A 19,539-nucleotide genomic window follows, 5' to 3' on the forward strand; every position below is an offset into this window, starting at 1 on the left:
GATTATAATGGTGTAACTTGTTAAAATTAAAACGTATTTTTTAAACATATTTTAATTGATATACGATTATGTACGTTAATTTGATCAGGGTATAAAATGAAAAATTTAAAAGGAAAGAACGTAAAGTAAATTAATTAACTAATTATAGGGGTATAAAATGAAAAACTTAACCGAACAAACACAAACAATAAACAAACGAAAATCTTTGTGTTCGTGTTCATTCGTTTAGAAATCAGGTGTGTTCGTGTTCGTTTACGTTCATTTGTTAACTAGAGAATATGAAGTATAATTTAAAAATTAACAAATATATTAAAAAAATGAGTATGTAAAATGAACAAGATCAATAAAGGATACGAAAATGTTTCATGCAAGGTTAATTTAGTTGTTAAATCTAATTTTAGTTAATATAAAATTATTTATTTTAATGTGATAATGGTGTAAAAATAAATGATGTTTATGTAAAGAACTATAAAAGTATAAATCATAAATATTAAAAGTATTTTTTTTCACAGTATATATAATATATAATAATATAAATAAGTCAAAAACTATTTAATATTGAACTCATTTCGAAGGTATTAACGAGACGATTATAATGGTGTAACTTATTAAAATAAAAATGTATTTTTTAAACATGTTTTAATTAATATACAATTATGTATGTTAATTTAATAAATATGTAAAATGAAAAATTTAAAAATAAAAAATATAAAGTAAATTAATTAACTAATTATAAGGGTATAAAATATAAATTTAAAAACATAGATGCAAATATACCGTTAAGCAACAATGTAAAAACAACCCATCTGTTTTTTCAAAGAATGGACCCCATCTTTCACACCCTAATAATTAAAACACTTGAAAATCTTCGAAGAAAATTGTTTATGATAAAAAATATATATTTCATTTTAAAAGAACTAATAGAATAATAACCAACTTGTTGGTGAATTTTTTTATTTAACCTAGATATCCAACCCGTTATGCGACCCGACTAATCCCAGGGCGACTATATGCTTTGCAGATAGCCTGGAGTCACCGCATTTGAACCTTCGTGGCCACAAGGGGATTTTTATTTCTCCTGAACCTGTTGGTGAATCTTAAAAACATATATAAAATAACTCTTACCATCTTTTTTTTATTAATCTGGATATTCAACCCGCTATGCGAGCCGACTAATCTTGTGACGACCACATGTTTTGCGGATAGCCCAGAGTCACCGCATTTGAACCTTGTGTCGCCCAGGGCATAAGGGGCATGATGACTTGATTGTAGATCCACTCTTTTTCCTATTCAAAGCTCAGCCCGTGACCACAAGGCGATTCTTATTCCTCCTTGAATTTGAACCTTGGACCTCCAGGGGCTTTTGACCATTGGAGTCCAGGCTCAAACCAATCAGACACCACTCCTATGGTTTCTTATTTTAACTTAAGACCAACGATTTTATATTGGACATTTTTTTATCTAAAAGTAAATACGATGAATTTTTCATTCGTTGGTGTTTGTTATCAGTTAACTGCATTCGTAGGAGACAGATGTTAGCATAGGTGAGGAGTCGAAGAGGCTGAACTAACATCTTTAAACATTTATGAAGATGTGACATCTTACGAGAGTTCATAAAGAACGCAAATACAAGACTACGACGTCATATTTCATTTGTGGTTATCGTGTACGAGGGAGGCGGTTGGAGAGGTAGAGGGCGAGATAGGGGATGGTTAACAAGCCGTCTGTAGGCATCAAAGTCCTATATGATATAGATAGGGGGGTTCGTTAGGAGTAGGCAGAAATAGCTTTTGCACGAGTTCAGTCAGAGGGTCCGGGGGTCTATGGCTTTAATGCACTTCATCTTAATTTAGGTCGTTTAGTTGTTCAATACTTTTGCTCATACTTTTATCGTCTTAGATTTGTCGGGTTCGTTTAATATAGTCTGGCTTCCACTGCTTTCAAAGAAAAGAGCTATAAGCTTATCATGATCCAAAGCTTAACGTTTACGTGATTACTTTCTTGTATAATATTTCAGTATTTATCCACCGACGACCTCCTGGAAACTTTACGCAGAAGTTAACATCTTAAGACATCTCAACGAACATCCCGAATAATTTAATAGTAACTTAAAGTAAAATGAATCCATGTTCAACGTTAAAGGGATTATATTTGTTGATTGGTCAATTAATTTGGTGTGTTGAAATATCATATCCGATTGATAGTATGTATATAATACCAATTATCGTATTCAATAATTGAAAAACACCGAGTCTTGAGATATATTATAACTTTATAAAACAAAAATGGAGAATTTAACCACAAGGGTGGTGTCTGATTGGTTTGAGCTTGGCTCCAAAGGTCAAAAGTATCAGGAGGTCTCAGGTTCAAATCCATTGAGGAATAAAAATTCCATTATGGCCACGTAGGTTCAAATGCGATGACTCTGGGCTATCTGCAAAGCAGGTGGTCATCCTAGGATTAGTCGGCTCGCATAGCGGGTTGGATATTCAGGTTAATAAAAAAATGGAGAATTTATTAGAGACATACCTAGCGGTATATGAGTGTTTGGCCTCCTAAGAGGGTTAAGGGTTCAAATCTCACCAAATGTGAGGAGGGTGTGTGAGCTTATTTGTTCTATTTACTGTATATAAATATTTTTTATTTAATTAAAAATGATAACCCATTTTAGATTTTAACAAGTATGAAGTATTTTTACCATCTTATAATTTTTTAAAAATATTAAATAAATAAAAAGTTTAATATTAAGAAAAATAAATAAATAAAGAAAAGGGAAAAAGTTAATGAAACCATGAGGACAAACCATGAGACTGAATTGTGATCATGCATCAATCACACTTCTTAACCACCACTTTATTTCTGATTTGGATAAGACTTAGGTTTCAAATCTTACCAATAATTATATACACCATAAAAGTATATAATAATAATAATAATAATAATAATAATAATAATAATAATAATAATAATAATAATAATAGCATTACCTACGAGCTTTTGACAGACGGATAGTGATGGCCAAATCGGCCCGGCCCGGCCCGGGACCGGTAAGGACCGGTTATGGGACCGAAAACCGGGATCGGTTGGGGTTTTTGGTAGTTTCGTGGGACCGAGACCGGCTATGGACCGGCCCGGCCCGAAAATTTAAATAATTTTATAAATAAATGTATTTTTATAAGACAATGTAATTTTTATTATACTAAAACGCATTTTTAAAGTGTATTTGAGTGACCCAATTGTAAATTTTATAATATATTAAAAATATATATTATTAAAAGAATTAAAAAAATCTTATTTTTTAATGTCGGGACCGGTTGGGACCGGGACCGGCGCCCATAACCGGTTATGAAGTACCTTGACCGGTCCTGAAGTACCTTGACCGGTCCTACCATTTTCGACCGGGACCGGTTATGGCCGGTTATGAGAAAGTTTGGGACCGATTAGGCCCGGGCCGACCCGGTCTGGGACCGGTTTTTGGCCATCACGACAATCAGCGACGAATCAGGGATGAAATACCCTTTAGCGAAGGATCAGCGAGGGAATTTTCCCTCTTCATTTTTGTTAATCTTTATCCATCGGTATTGTTCTATGTATGACAATTCAATAGTAAAACCAGTTGTACTTGGCAAAAACAGACAAAGAGTTGGTTGTTGAACGGATAAAAATAAAAGTATTTTGTTATTTTTTGTATTAAAAAATTACATCGTCTAAAATAACAATTGCTAAAATACGTTGTTATTGTCTGCATTTAACGCATATATGTACAATAAAATTTAAATATCAGACATATAAACATAACATAGATCAGTAGTTTTGGAGGAACACTTAAATGGACCAGAGTTTTAAATTGTAAGGGGACGCTTCTTATGAATGGATCGTATATGTCTTTGATGTGGCAAAAATATATAAGTCGCAATTAAGAGTTGTGTAATTGATCAAATTCGTCGACTTTTTAGGGTGGATCAAGTAGTTCGAGAAAACGTACCAACACTCGATCTGCTATCTATAAGAGTTTAATGAGAATGTTGTCATTCACTTGTACGTGCATGTACGTGCGTATACATGCACACACACTGAGACACACACGTGCGCGCATACGTGCGTGCGCACACACACACACACATATATATATATATATATATATATATATATATATATATATATATATATATATAGGGTTGGGTTCACGTGAGACCAAGGGTTTTTCGTGAGACCCGTAAGACCAATTTATGTTCATTGATCAACTTTATAATCTAATGATCTAATGGTCTAAAGTTGCAAGGTGGCAATTTTGTAATTATTGAGAAATCTCGTAGCGTTTATGAATGTTTAGATCTGACGATTGTAAATCTAATCCAAGGAATGAGAATTGGTCTTACAGGTCTCACGAAAAATCATTGGTCTCATATGATCCCAAGTCTATATATATATATGGGAAAGTTTAAATGAGAATCCCAAAGTTTTAAGAATGTGAGAAGAGATCTCAATCATCAGATGAAATCGTTCAATAATTAAGATTTTAAGAGAAAATTGAGTGAGTATTTTGAACTTTTATATAACTAAATCACATCACCAAACCACTCAATTTTTTAAATATTTACCCACTTTAAAAAAAATACCTATTTTCTTTTAAATTAAATTATCTAAAATATAATCAATATTTTATTTTAATAAATTATATCAAAAAATAGAATTTCATTTTCTTCATTTAAGATTCATGATGACACACACAAAAAAAAATACACATATATATATATATATTCACATATGAATCTTAAACTGATTCAAAATCTCGACTATAAATTGTTTGGTTCATGTACAAGTTATAATTAAAATTCACATGTGAATATATATTATGATTCATTTGTGAATCTTTGTTATCATTTACATGTTTACATATGAATCTTAAACAGATTCAGAATCTCGGTTATAAGTTTTAAATTGATTCATGTAGAAGTTATAATTAAGATTCACATGTGAATATATATATATTAGGATTAACATGTTCACATATGAGCCAACATACATCTAATTATCACCGTCTGTTATTGATTTGTTAAGATCTTTTATGTTTGGTTGCATTTCTAATGACCAATGAAGAGTATCTATATTCGTGTTCACATATGAGGTTTAGGCAAATGAGATCTAATTTGATTTGTAGATTGTAAAATCGCTAATAATTTCAAGATGGAAAATTGAATAAACTCGTTGATTATCAATATCTGAAAAATGTAATAAAAAATAGAAGATAAATTAGGATACCTGAGTTTTTCAATTGTTATCTTAATTAGTGAAAAAATACCTAGAAATAGAAATTTTAAACTAGTGGTTGAAATTACTTCTCCCTTTTCTAAAATTTTCGAGATTCTCATTTGAATCTTTACCTATATCTATATATATATATATATATGTGTGTGTGTGTATGTATGTATGCATGTATGAATGTATGTATGTTTGTATGTATGTATGAATGTATGTATGTATGTATGTATGTATTTCGTGAAACTTAAGTTTCTTTTCTCCTTTTTCTTGGTTCAAAATGGAGATGGTTTGGTGCATATGAGACAAAATAATAACGGTTGGGACCATACAGGGGCGGATTCAGTTCTTAAGGATTGGGGGAAAACCCTCCAGTCAAAGATCAAAAACGTTTGTTTACCAGCTTAAATTTTCTATTTTCACTCTCGTTTTACATAGTTTCCCCCAAACCCATATGGATATGCTTCCCTCCCAAAGTTCCATCCAACGTACCCCCACCTCATTAATTTCCTGGATCCGCCACTGGGACCGTATATTCATATATAACGTTGTTAGGCGTAAATTTAGGCAATTTATAAAAACTTCACACTTGCATGAATATAACCTTTAGTACATGTTATATAAAAGAATAACATATAATTACAAAATTGAATTAATAGTGTTCTTTCTTAAGTTAATTATCGATTGTCTGTGAAACAAATCCTTCTCAGATGCATAACGTTTGTTCCGTTTTATTTTCAGTGTGAATGTACACTTGACATGTGATCACCTCGTATTTATGAACCCGAGCTTGTTTAACTGACCAATTCCAGTGCATCGGATTTCGGGGTCAGCCTTTTCGATACTCCTTTTTAACTTTTAGAAATAACTAGTTATTTTCTTTAACAATATAATGTTTAGATATATATACATTTAGATCATGACTAAGGGGTCGTTTACCAAACACTTAACCAGTAAGTGCTTATCAAGTTACATTACCTTACTGATGAATATAGCAAAAACTAATAATCTTATTTAGTAAGAACGAAGACAAGGACTTAGAGTTTTACCTGATAAGTGAAGATAATGAGTAATATATCTCTCTTATCTCATTGTTGTATGGTATGTCTTTCCTTTCCATGTGGCAAGCACCTTGTGATCCTGCCATTTGGGGCCCTTTTTCTATTGTTATCTTGAATTTGACTTTGACTTTGACTTTTGAAGTTGGAACCCATATAATTGGCCTTCTTTTTCTTCATTTTCTTGGCCTACAATGGAGATGACATAATTATTGGATGTGAAACCATTGCCACATGTTTGAAAAAAAAAATTATTAACTTGGATATTCAACCGTTATGCGAACTGACTAATCTCAAGACGATCACTTGTTTTATAGAAAACTTGGAGTTATTGTATTTCAACCTTCGTGGACACAAGGGGATTTTTATTCTTCCTTGGATTTGAACCTGTGACCTCCTAATACTTTTGACCTTTGGAGCCAAACTCAAACCAATCAGACACCACCATTCTGGTTATGTTTGGACCTTTGATATGTTTAGCTACAAAGTTTCTTCCATATGTCTAAGCAAAAGAAATAATTGGAAGAAAATATGTCATCTTTAAAAAATTCGATATCTTTATGAGGGGCCATTTACCAAACACTTACTCGATAAGCGCTTACTGGTAAAATGTAACACTATCATATTTACGTATCGGGTAAGAATTTAGTCCACCAAAATGACATCGTATGCAACAATTGCGCTCACCGTGGTAAGAGTCGTCACTCTCACTTACCGGGTAAGACACTCTGGGTCCTTGTCTCGCTCTTATTGGGTAAGATTATTGGTCTCTATCATATTTATCCAGTAAGATAATGTGACTTGGTAAGCGTTTGGTAAACAACCCCAATATTATATAAAATAAAGTAATTGATGGGATAGGAAGAGAACAGTAAATTATGGGACAACGTATTTTGATTCCATGAAACCCTGCTCATCTGAGGTCCCCAAATAGGTGTGGAACATGTTTACATGAATGTTTTTTTATTAACTTGGATATCCAACCTGTTATGCGAGCCGACTAATCTCAGGACGATCACCTGCTTTGCAGATAGCCCGAAGTCACCGCATTTGAACCTCCGTAGCCACAAGGGGATTTTTATTCCTCCTTGGATTTGAACCTGGGACCTCCTGATACTTTTGACCTTTGGAGTCAAGCTCAAACCAATCAGGCACCACCCTTGTGGTTATTTACATGAATGTTGTTAACTCCAACTTCATATCAGAGTTGTTTATGGACAAAATGACCCGTTAAACTTGACTTGTTAAAATATGAAAAGAAAAATGGATGGGTCTAGATCGAGTCGGCTCGTTAAGATTAGTGGGCGAACATATACGATGCAGAAATCAATTTTGAACAGTCAGTTTATATTTTTTTCACAAATACAATTAACCGAGTATATTAGTATTTTTTTTATAAAAAGAAAATAGTAGAAGCTTTTCGAAAATGGAAACGACTTAAAAATCACAAATTTTTTCTCCATGTTTGTCCCCTAACGTTTTCGACAATCACAAATACATTTTGCTGTGAAGTTTCAAGTGTAAAAAAATCGCGGGTTTCATGAAAAAATACTGGTCTCACGCAATCTCAAGTCTACCTACTATACTTATAATGTGGTATTGAAGTACTTCTACTGTGGGTATATGTTTGATACGTATTGATTATATCTACTGTATATGACCTATCGTATTAGTTCCTGTGGCTTAACGATGGATTTTGACCCCAAGCTTTTTAGTTGACCGGCTTGTGGGACCCATAATTTTATACAGATCAAAAGTTATAACGGTTTAAATTTAACATATATTCCCGCTCTTCCATATACAAAATCAATCAATTGTTTTATTAGTTCTGTATCGTTTAGATAGTGAAAAAAAATCTCGAAATGAATTCTTGGAGGAACGGATGTAGGAGAAAAGAGTCATTCGGCTTAACATGTCTACACAACGGATGACTATGAGTAAATATTTCATGGTAATCTCGCTCGTTCTATATATTTCCATTGATGACACCATTTTCCGCTCATACAATTAGGTCATTACGTGTTGGAAGATTCAAAACCGATATGTAAACTGACCTCGATAGAAATATGAAAACATTTTCCTTTGGTGTTTGCATATACAAATCAGATACGGAAATCGTCCAAAAGTTGACTAAAATGGTCAAGATATCACAAATGCCGATTTCGCAACTTGTGAAATGTACTTTTCTGAATTAAACATGATTCAGGAGGAATCGGTTTGCGAAATGCCCTTTGTGGCTTACGAAATGTCCTTGATAGCTTGTAAATTGGCCAACCAAAATCACGTTTTGATATAAAAAGTGCATTTAGCAAGTTGTAAAATAGCCACTTCGGGTGTGTTTGGTGTCCAGACAAGACAGGACAGGATAGAATATGATAGAACAACTATTCAACATTTGGTAAGATCAAACTGGACAAAACAGAACAAGTAAAATGACCAATTTACCCCTGATGAGTTGTTTATTTTAATTAATTTATGTAATTTATTAAATTATAATAGAATAATTATTTTTTATAACAAAATATATCATTTGAAGTTTTCATCAAAACAATTAAATGACACCAAATAAAAAGTTTATAAAGTTTTCTATTTTTATTTTTATCTCTTTTCTACATTATTTTTTATTATTAATGTATAATAAATTACATAAATTACATAAATTAAATAAAAATATAAAAACCGTATAAAAATAATATTTTGAGAACAGTAAAATGAAAGTTCAATACTATAAATAGAATTTAAAGAATGAATAAAATGTAAAAAAGAGACCTATTTGATGTTTTAAAAGATAATTAAGTTTTATTTTGAGATAGGTAAAATATAAATCTGTTCCACCTTATTCCACCCTGTTTCATGGGGCAGGGGTGGAACAAGCCTGTTCCACTTTGTTCAACTATGTTTTTGTCTGTTCCACATAAAATTCATGCCAAGCATGGGACAGGGATCTCTGTCCTGTTCTGTCTTGTCCCTGTCCAATGTACCAAACACACCCTTTAAGAACTTGATGATTTTGGCTCAATAAAAACTGTTTTGGAGTAAGCAATAAGATGGCTTAACATGGACATTATATAGATCATAGCTTATCCAATTCAGTCATTCTAACAATCATGTAAAAATAAAGTAAAAAACACAGTGGTTCATGAACGAGCAAATAAACCATTAAACTCATTAAACCGATTACTAAAAAACAAACGAACGGACCCTAGAATGTTGGCAACGAACGTTTTGACCAACAGATCTCGTCAGGCACCAATAGATCAAACAGATTTTCGGTCTTTTGATCAGTAAGGGAAAACAAATCTCCAGCCTGATACAATCAACATTTTTTTATTTGAATCAATACACATATATATTCAATCAACCATTTCTTTTTTAAGTTCAATCAAGCACCAACGGCGGTCATTGGTGGTTCAGATAGCGGTCATCGGCGGTTTGTGGCGGAGGTAGGAGGGAGGCTATACAATGACTTCAATTGCTTGCTAATAAGCTTACTATTTTGCAAAGCCAATTCAAGTTCCAAATCATCTGACCACCATTGCTCTAATCCATGTGCTTCCATGAACTTCTGCTTCCCTTTCGACAACACAAAAAGCTTCGCCGCAACTTGTCCGTTGGCGGCCGACAGCGGCCTCACGTTCTCCTTTTCACTGGCGGCACCACCACTTTCCCCACCACCAGCTGGATCAGTATAATAGCAGCATATGTAATCACTATTGTTGACATACAAATGAGGCACCCATTTGTTAAATGCTACTACATTATTAGAAGCAACACCGGTATTAGTATCAGTATCAGTGGCAGTAACAGCATTAGAAGGCAGCATTGACTTGACTTTCTGCCAAACAACGACCGCTTTTTCGCCCACATTTTTCAAACTCATAGCAAGCGAAACGGATGGTGGATTGAACAAATGGGTCTCGATGAAAAGCCCGTTTTTTGCTAACGCTTTGCCGATCTGAAGTGCGAATCCTGCCCCTAACGAGTGGCCAGCAACAGCAACATTATGACTTCCATAAGCATCAGCAAGCGATTTCAGAGCTTCTAACGCTCCATTAAACCTCACGGAACCTTTCAAACTTTCCCATGCTAGAAACCTGAGATCGTCTTCTATATCACGCCTAAGAGTCGGGCCTTTTAGAAGTGTTCCTCTTAGAGCTAAAACTGCACGAGGTGCACCGCTTGGTCTAATGAGGATGAAATCCGATAATGCTGCTGATCTATCCCACTCTAGAATAGCACCATATATAGATCCATCTCTTTCGTCAATTAAAGTCCGTGAAAGTTTGTATTTAAAGGGTATGAACCATTTTGGAGCTAGAGCGTTTTCCTCGGTTCTTTTTTCTTGTCGATCGAGTTCTAGCAAGTAAACTGCTTGGATAAAACAGGCAATGACAGTCCTCTTGTAGTTTCCATCTTTCCTATACACATGAAAAGTATTATTTCATTATGCTTTGCTAACGGAATCAATCATATCCAATCAATCCCACGTCAAGATAGGGTTTGGGGGTGGGATGTACATAGTTCTTGCTTCTACCCGCCTATACCCCAAGTCGCCAATGGGTAGAGAGACTGTCTCCAAGAAGACCACCCGATTTGCAAAAAAAGGGAAATTAAAAGAAACAAGCGAGCAAGCTACAGGTGAGTGTATGCAAACATGCAACAGATACGGTAAGTAAAGAATTCATCGGGGACATATGTGAGGTAAATATGTCAAACAAACAAGGAAACATAAAGCACAATACCGACAACTACAAGTACATGACAAAAAGCCAGGACTATAGTAAGAGGCCATAATTTAACTGCATACGGAATCACTATCAGATACACTTTCTCATTAAGCTGTTTCTAGCAATAATACGAACTCAAGAAACTTCCCGTTGCACAGGAGAAAAACCACAAAGAAATCTGAAGTACGAAAGATCCACTTGGTGATCACGATCATAGCTACAAACTAAACTTCAGATGTTCATAAATATATCCATTGTGGGGTCCCCCTCTACGTATATCATCACAAGATGCACCAAATGAAAATTCAAAACTTGAAGGAAGTGACCAAATAGTACTTAAAACCCTTTAGCTTTTCTCCATATACATGAAACCAGTTTGGTCAATATAGCTTTAGGTCCAGAAACTAATTCCACAGGAAACAATCTTCTACCACTGTTATATGCTTCTCCTCAGTACCTTTCCTAGACTTCAATTTTGCTTTCGAAACTATTGTTTCTGAGCTTTATGGTCATGTCATCTTGGTTAACCTTCAAACTCCAAAGCCGGTTAAAAATCCGCTTTTGATTAGAGATGCATTTCAAGTACTACCATAAACAGAGATAGCTGATCCACCTTATGGGGTCTTTTGGGTAGATAACAAATCTGCATACATCTCACCTCAGATCCTAGTTTTGAGTGGATATACTAGTTCATTTGGTTTCGGTTTGTTCATGCATGCCTAGTACTTTCATTGATAAAGTTGCATAATCTTATAGGTTTCTATACCTCCAAAATGCTTCTATTCTAATGATTTCAATTCTAGACATAAACAGAGTAAGCAATGTCTATTTTCAAGTTAAAACCCTAATTTGAACCACAAAAGTCGAATATGATGTTCAAATTAACTTGCAAACAGGACCTAACGATCTTCTACAGAACAATAATACTAAACGAAGGGGAAAACAACAAATAGCAGACGATTCTATGTTTATGCATCACAATATTCAAGTAATCTTCTAGATTAACCTCTAAAGTTACACACAAACCCTAACATAATCCTCAAAAATTCACATACATTTTCCAATCAATGTCGATTTCAGTGACAGAAACATCTCAATTACCACAAATCAGAGAAACGAAAACAGATTGATCAACTAATGAATACAAAAAAAATTAAGTTGAATCGAGAAACTAACCAACTTGAATTGATGAGATCTCGCCAATTTGGGACAGAAACTTTGCGAGGACCAGATACATGGAACGCATACGGATGATGTAACCGATTGTTCTGATCTTCAATCTCTGTTTCTCTCTGAACCAATTTCTGATTCGACATTGTTGGCGGTTTCAGATCTAGCTGGTGTTTGTTGATCACAACTGAAGGTTGAAATCAAGAGAGAAAAGAGGAGGTGGAATGGAGAAGACGATAGATAGGGTTTCTGCTTTAATGCATAATGAAGCTTTGTTAATGGCTTTTTAGGAGTATATGATTCGATGACATTATCGAATTGTTTTTTGAAAAATTGGAGTGTCTCCAACGGTCGTATTTTGTGTTTTGACTTTTCCACTTCTACTCAAAGCCCACAAAGAATATGCTCCTTGCCTCCTAAATAATAATGGACAAAAATCGATACCAAAATTTCTCATAATCGGTCACAACCAGTCTCGGTCTCGCTCGAAAAAGTTGAGCTCGATTAAACTTTATTGTAACCGGGCCAACCAGTCTCGATCATTTTTTTTATTTTTATTTTTTTAATGATATATATTTTTAATACATTGTAAAATTTGTAATTGAGTCACTCAAATACACTTTAAAAATGCGTTTTATTATAATTAAAATTACATTGTCTTATAAAATATAGCGAGAAACCTATAATTGTAAACGTTTTTTTACGTTTTTTATGAATTGAGAACTTGGTATGTAAATCTCTCAACCAAGACACTTGTATATAGTGTTTAGAAAACAAAAATATAAAAAGGGGCCAAAAACGGCTACATTTTTTAAAAAAAATAGTTATATTTTTTAAAAATCGGGCCGAGCCTGGCCGGTCCATAACCGGTCCTAGTCCCAGTCAGTCTCGGTCCCATGAAACACCTCAAATCCATAACCGGTCCCAGTCGGTCCTTACCGGTCCCGGGCCGGGCCGGGACGATTTGATCATCACTACTAAATACAAATTTCCTACGAACGATAAAGTGTTTTTTTTACTAATCTAGATATATAATCCGTCATGCCAACCGACTAATTTTAGAACGAACATCTGTTTTGTGGATATTACAGAGTCACCGTATTTGAATCTATTTGGTCACAAAAGATTTTTATTCCTCCTTCGATTTAAACACAGGATCTTCAGACACTTTTGACCTTTGGAGCTCAAGCTCAAACCAATCAAGTACAATCCTTGTGGTTAACGTGTTTATTTATTATAATTTGGATATTTATAGAAAATAATCAGATTTTATTTATTATGATTAACACTTTAAATTAGAAAATAATCAAGATATTTATGAAGAAAAATATTCATTAGACTAGATGGACGGTAAGATTGGTTTGTATTAATTACATCATCTCCAACAGATTCTCTAAAATTTCTTCAAAATCTCTAAAATAAAAATGCATTTAATTCTAACAAATTTTTCATTTCGAATATTACAACATTAATTACATTATTAAATATTTTTTTATATAATAAAATATTATTTTCTCTCTCTAAATATTAAAGTTTCATATCGGTGGATATATTAAATAATTTTTTTTTCTCTTATTGTAAAAAAGTATTCTCCAAAATGAATAAAATAAATATTTTGGAGATTTTAAACATGATTTTGGTCTATCAGATTCTCCAAAATGAAGAAAGTAAGAAATGGATTGTAAAAATCTCCAAATTTAGAGAATACCCCAAAAATGATTAAAATGAGAGAGAAATAATATTTTATTAGATGAAAGAAATACTTTAATAATATTAGTTGTGTATCTGCGCAATGCGGCGGGAGCCGTGAATTTTAACGATTTTGAAGTTTTACTGGTTTTATTAGAGAAGATTTAACGAACTAAGAAACAACTTTTTTTCGAAATCTGCCTCCAGCAAGATAGGGCGACGCAAAAAAGAATGATATAAGTTACACTTGGTCTTTACATATTAATACAATTTGAATAAATAAAAGTTACGGTTCCAATTACAGTCTATCGATGAAAAAAAATTATATGACAGTTTAAAATCCAACATATTTAAACGACTCCACAAATGTGTTCGGTTTACACCAAGAGCAAGAATCAAGAGATCGAGAGCGAGACTGAGAGTTCTAGAGCAATTGAATAGTAGATGAATGAGAGAACTTTTAACTCATGGTAAATATCAGTTTAAATCTCACCTTGGAAGATGGAGAGAAGACATAGAGGTACGAGAGGGTGAAGGCATGAGTGAAAAAATGTCAAAAATATTTTGGGAACAGGAAAAGAAAAAATAATAATGTGCATTGGTAACTTGTACTATATGTTATTTTAATTGTAGATTAAGAGATTTTAAGACTGAATGCATAAAGTAGTAGTACTTAATGCATTATGAATTGCTTTTAAGACTTTGTGCATAAATGTATAGTACTTTGTGCATTAAAAATTATTTTTAAGACTTTTGATAAATCTGGTTTATAAGGTAGTATAGATAATCAATGTTGTAATCTCAAAAATGGAGAATCTGTTGGAGTTGAATGTATTTTTGTTTTAGCATGAAGTTTCATTCTATATTTTGAAAAATCTGTCGGATATGCTCTAATCATTTTTGGGGTATTCTCCAAATTTAGTGATTTTTATACTACTCTTCTACCTTTTTCATTTTGGAGAATTTGTTATAGCAAAAAACATTCCCAAAATCTCTATTTTCTTTATTTTGGGGAGTCTGTTGAGATGCTTTTACAGGGTTTGTGTTTAAACTCAGTGTTCATTCTTTAAAGTAAATGTCTGAATTTAATTCTACTTCTTAATTATTAAATAAAATTAATTACCTCTTCAATAAGAAGCCATTTTTTCTTGAATAGGCTTAGAAGTCACGGTTCTCGTTAAAATCTCATTCAAGATTATATGTCTAAATGGTCTGACCTTCTATTATTATGGGTAAAATTGTCAATTTTGGGACATAACAGCTACTGAACACTTTAGTGCATTTAAATAATCCAATTTTAATTACTATTTTTTTATGCAAAAAAAAAAAAACAATCTAGATTCATTAACTTGATTTTTAGTTAATTGGCTTTAAGGGTTGTTTGTTTGGTTTTCTATTAAGTTTTATATGAATAAAGTTGTATGTGTGAATTAGTTTATCAGTATAGATTACATGAAATAAAATATATAAAAAATGATAATATTGGGCCTTAAAGACAGAATACTGGGCCTAACTAGAAAAGGCCTTGTAACAGTCTTAATTGGGATTGGGCCTAACAGGATTGGACTTTTTGGCTTGGGCTCGAGCAGTGATGGCCTAAAACCGGTCCCGGGTTGGGTCGGGCTGGGCCTTACCGGTCTCGGGGATCAATAGTGCCAGTCATAACCGGTCTCGGTCGAAAATATTAAGTCCGGTTAAGCATTTCTATAACTGGTTAATGGTTAGCCGGTCCTGGTCCCGGTCCCGACCAAAAAAAAATTCAAATTTTTTTAGTGATAAATTTTTTTAATACATGATAAAATTTGTAATTTGGTCACTCAAATAAATAAAAATGTGTTTTATTATAATTAAAACCGAGAATTGTGAACGTTTTTTGCGTTTTGTAAGTTGGTATATAAAATTTTCAATCATGACACTTATATATAGGATTTAGAAGACAAAAAAGACCTATAAACAGTCATAAACGGTCATATAACGTCTATATTTAAAAAAAACGGCTACTTTTTAAAAACTGGCTCAGGGCCATAACCGGTCCTGGTCCCGGTCGGGCCGGTCCTTCAAAACCCTGCAACACCATAACTGGTCCCGGTTGGCGGTCCTATAATTGGTCACGGGCCGGGCCGGGCCTTTGCCAGTCCCGGTTCCGATCCTTCAGCGGTTCCGAGCCGGTTTGGTCATCACTTGGCTCGGGTAAGGGCTAGGCCTATGACTATTTTCAGGTCTAAGGCTGATTGTGTTCACAGTAGAGATGACCAAATGGGCCTGCCCCCACCTGAGATCAACTGGGAACGGTTTGGGACCGACGGTCCGGGACTGGTTACAGTTTTCGTCCAAAAAGAAGGCTCAGCTTGGGACCTACCCAAGTTTTCAAAAATATTACCGTTTTATTACTGATACCCAAAAGCCATATGACCGTTTTCCCCCATTTTTGACTATTTTTTGTCCCATTTACCCTCTATGCGCTATACATAAGTCATATGGTGTATGAGGAAATATACCAACTCACAAACATTCACAATTTTTGTTACAATTCGTGATTTCGGCTCTTATTCTAACAAAAAAAACGTATTTGAACGTGTATTTAATTGACCCAGTTACATATTTTCAAGTGTACTAGAATAACATTTTCTTATTTTTTTTAAAGAACTTCAAAAAAAATGTAAAAGATCACATTTTAAAAAAAAATACATAGGACAGATTTGGACCCGGCCCCAGATCAGGAGCGGTTCTCATAAACCAGTTACAAAGTACCTTAACCAAGCATTGGTTTTTTGGTCGGGACCAAGACCGATTACATGAAAAGTGTTTGGGCTCGGTCCGATCTGACGCGGGACCGATTTTTTGCCACAGTGTATAATAAACTATCCACATATACAAATACATTTATAATCAACTTTACATGTATCAAGTCTAATTTTGTATTTTTTTTATATGAAACTTTATACGTATCAGTTACACATGTATTTTTGAATTTTTATTGATTATATATATTTGTATATATGTTTTTCACACGTTGTTAGGTGCGTTGGCGGTAGCACCAGCGGTGCGGGTGGTAGTGGCACACGGTTTGTGGCAGCAACATGGTGAGAATGGGGTGCCGGTGGTGCAAGTGGTGGTGCATGGTGATGATGGAAACCGTGGCGGTGGCAACACCAAGGGGTAGGCGATGATACTGGTGGTGATGGCATGGGAACCATAACTGTGGGGATATGGGGGTGTCGAATGTGGAGGTGGTGATGATGGTTTTTATTAGTAATTAAAAGTTAAAATCATTTATTAAAGTTTTATTATTATGTAGCAAAAGAAATATATGATTTTAATTTTTATATAACCTATAAAAACTTTCTATAATTGTTGTATCTGATTTTTGACCACCAAATGTATAAAATAATAATATCTGATTTTTGACCACCAAATGTATAAAATAATAATAATTAAAAATAATTCAGAATAATTAGTAATAATTACGGGCATAATTGAAACGTAAAAAAAATGGAGCTTATGAAACACTACCTAGTTAGAGCATCTTCGATGGATTTTTCAAAATAGAGAATCAAAAGTAAAAATCTTCAGATAAAATTTATATCATATCTAACAACTTCTCTATTCTGAATAGTATAATATGAATTATATCATTAAAATTAGAGGTGTACAGAAAATCAACCGATCCAATTGGAACCGACTGACCCAATTAGAACCGACCGACCATAATTGGATATCAAATTGTAATCGGATCGGACCGGATTGAAAATTTCAACATTTAATTTGGATCGGTTGGTTCTCAGATGGCAGTCCAGAACCGACCAAAACAAAAATTTGTTGTCCATCCAATTATCTGATGACCATCCAGTTATCCATCCAACTATCATCCAATTAATTTATTTTCAATAAATCAGAATTTATTTTATGCAAGGGTTTGAATTTTTAACTCCCCTTTTGTTGGTTTTAACACATATTAAAAGTGATTAATTATTTTGTATCATTGTTAGAGAATTGGATTGAACTAAGACACTTGATGGATCAAATCCCAACGGATCATCCATTGGGTATCCAATGGATGGAACCAAACCGAACCGATCCAATCATCTATTGGATTGGATTAGATCGGTTATCCAATGTTAATCGGATCAATTCGGATCGGTTGGCAAAATCCAACATCCACTGGATGATTGGATCGGTTTAGTTCCTCTCACGTCCAATAGTTTTCAACCAATGAATAGCCCTAATTAAAATATTCAATACCTTTCATAAAATATTCTCTCTCTGTTATTCATTTAAAAGATTCTCAGAAAGAATAAAAACAATTACAAGTAATCATTTTTGGAGAGTTCAAATTTGGAGAATTTCATCATCTTTCTCCAATTTCGAAAAGGTTTTGAGGAATCTGTTGTAGCAAAAATCCCCAAAATCTTTATTTTAAAGAATCTGTTGGAGATGTTCTTAGCCTATAAGGTACCTAATGACTTATCAAACTGGATTTTTCAATAAACTCGTAAAATAAAAAACATGTTCCAAATGGTTTATGACTTTGTTAAATAAATCGAATACAAATATCGTGTAAAAATATTCTAATGTTACTTAACGAAATATTTCTAAAGGATCATTTATAAAACATTAACCTCATAAGAGTCATCACCCTCCCTTATCTTATCAGGTAAGATTTAACCCGACCGTCAGAAATACATAGTAAAATTGTTGGTAAATATTTCTTACCCGATAAGCCCCTAATTGGGTTCTCAACACCCTCATTTACCGGATAAGATTTTTGGTAACTGTCATATCCTTTAGTGGATAAGGTTCTTGGTCATCGTCATACTTACTTAATAAACACTTGGGAGCTATTTGGTTGGTTTTCCATTAAATCTTGTATAGATAACGCTGTTTGTGTGGATTATTTTGTGTGTATAAACTGAGAAATTTTTTATTTGGGAGAGTTTTTTCATAAATGGAATGAACGTTTTATATTAATTGGGAGGGGCAGATTCATCAAAAACAAAAAACTTAACTTTCTACATAAAGCTTTCCCTATAAGCTTATGAAATAAGTCATTTTTTATATCATTAAGTTATTACCAAACAATCATATATAGTAAACCGAATAAATTTGTGAAATTTATCCAATTAGCTTTTTACATATGGCCCCTAAATGAACAAAATTGATGATAATAATTTTAAATCCTCAAATTGTTATGTTTGGTTTGAAACTTTAATCAAAGTCAAATTGTCAACACATACATTAATTAAAACCATATTTATGATTCATATATACCATTCACAAAATTTTATAAACCAATTTAAGAAAAATAAAATTTATATTAATATATTGTTTTTTATAAAATTATATTAATATACTTTCTTTATAAAAAAATTAATATGTTTATAAAAGAATGAAATTAAGGTTTAGGGGTTGTTTGTTTACCTTTTAATAGTTCCATTAAGAGGCAACATCTGAATCGATAAAAGGTGAATCTTGTTTGACAATAGAATCTTTTTTACCTCTTAATGATTCTAAAATTCTCTAAAGGGCGCGTTTGGTTTGCAGGATTTGGAGGGATTTGGATTTGAAATCCATTCCAATCCTGCGTTTGGTTTGTAGAAATGGTCGGATTTAAAATCCCGGGATTCATTTAAAATCCC

The 19,539-nt window shown here is 33.3% G+C and overlaps 1 protein-coding gene across 1 annotated transcript; it reads right to left on the reverse strand.

Moving 5' to 3' along the window:
• Positions 1-9,738: 9,738 nt before the first annotated feature.
• LOC112524063 (GDSL esterase/lipase At4g10955) lies at positions 9,739-12,380 on the reverse strand. The gene is made up of 2 exons (XM_025133686.1): positions 12,221-12,380; positions 9,739-10,735 (listed from the first exon to the last, which is right to left on the reverse strand). The coding sequence occupies exons 1-2, from the start codon at positions 12,358-12,360 to the stop codon at positions 9,739-9,741; spliced, it is 1,137 nt and encodes a 378-aa protein (XP_024989454.1). The 5' UTR covers positions 12,361-12,380.
• Between the last annotated feature and the right edge of the window lie 7,159 nt (positions 12,381-19,539).

The sequence above is a fragment of the Cynara cardunculus genome, assembly GCF_001531365.2.
Source record: "Cynara cardunculus var. scolymus isolate 2C chromosome LG 13, CcrdV1, whole genome shotgun sequence".
Classification (NCBI taxonomy): Eukaryota; Viridiplantae; Streptophyta; class Magnoliopsida; order Asterales; family Asteraceae; genus Cynara; species Cynara cardunculus.

Excerpts from the sequence above, each read along its gene's own strand:
- LOC112524063 (XM_025133686.1), bottom strand. The coding sequence starts at position 12,360 with ATGTCGAATCAGAAATTGGTTCAGAGAGAAACAGAGATTGAAGATCAG. Across the intron at positions 10,736-12,220 it reads GATCTCATCAATTCAAGTTG|GAAAGATGGAAACTACAAGA; the intron begins GTTAGTTTCTCG and ends TCATGTGTATAG.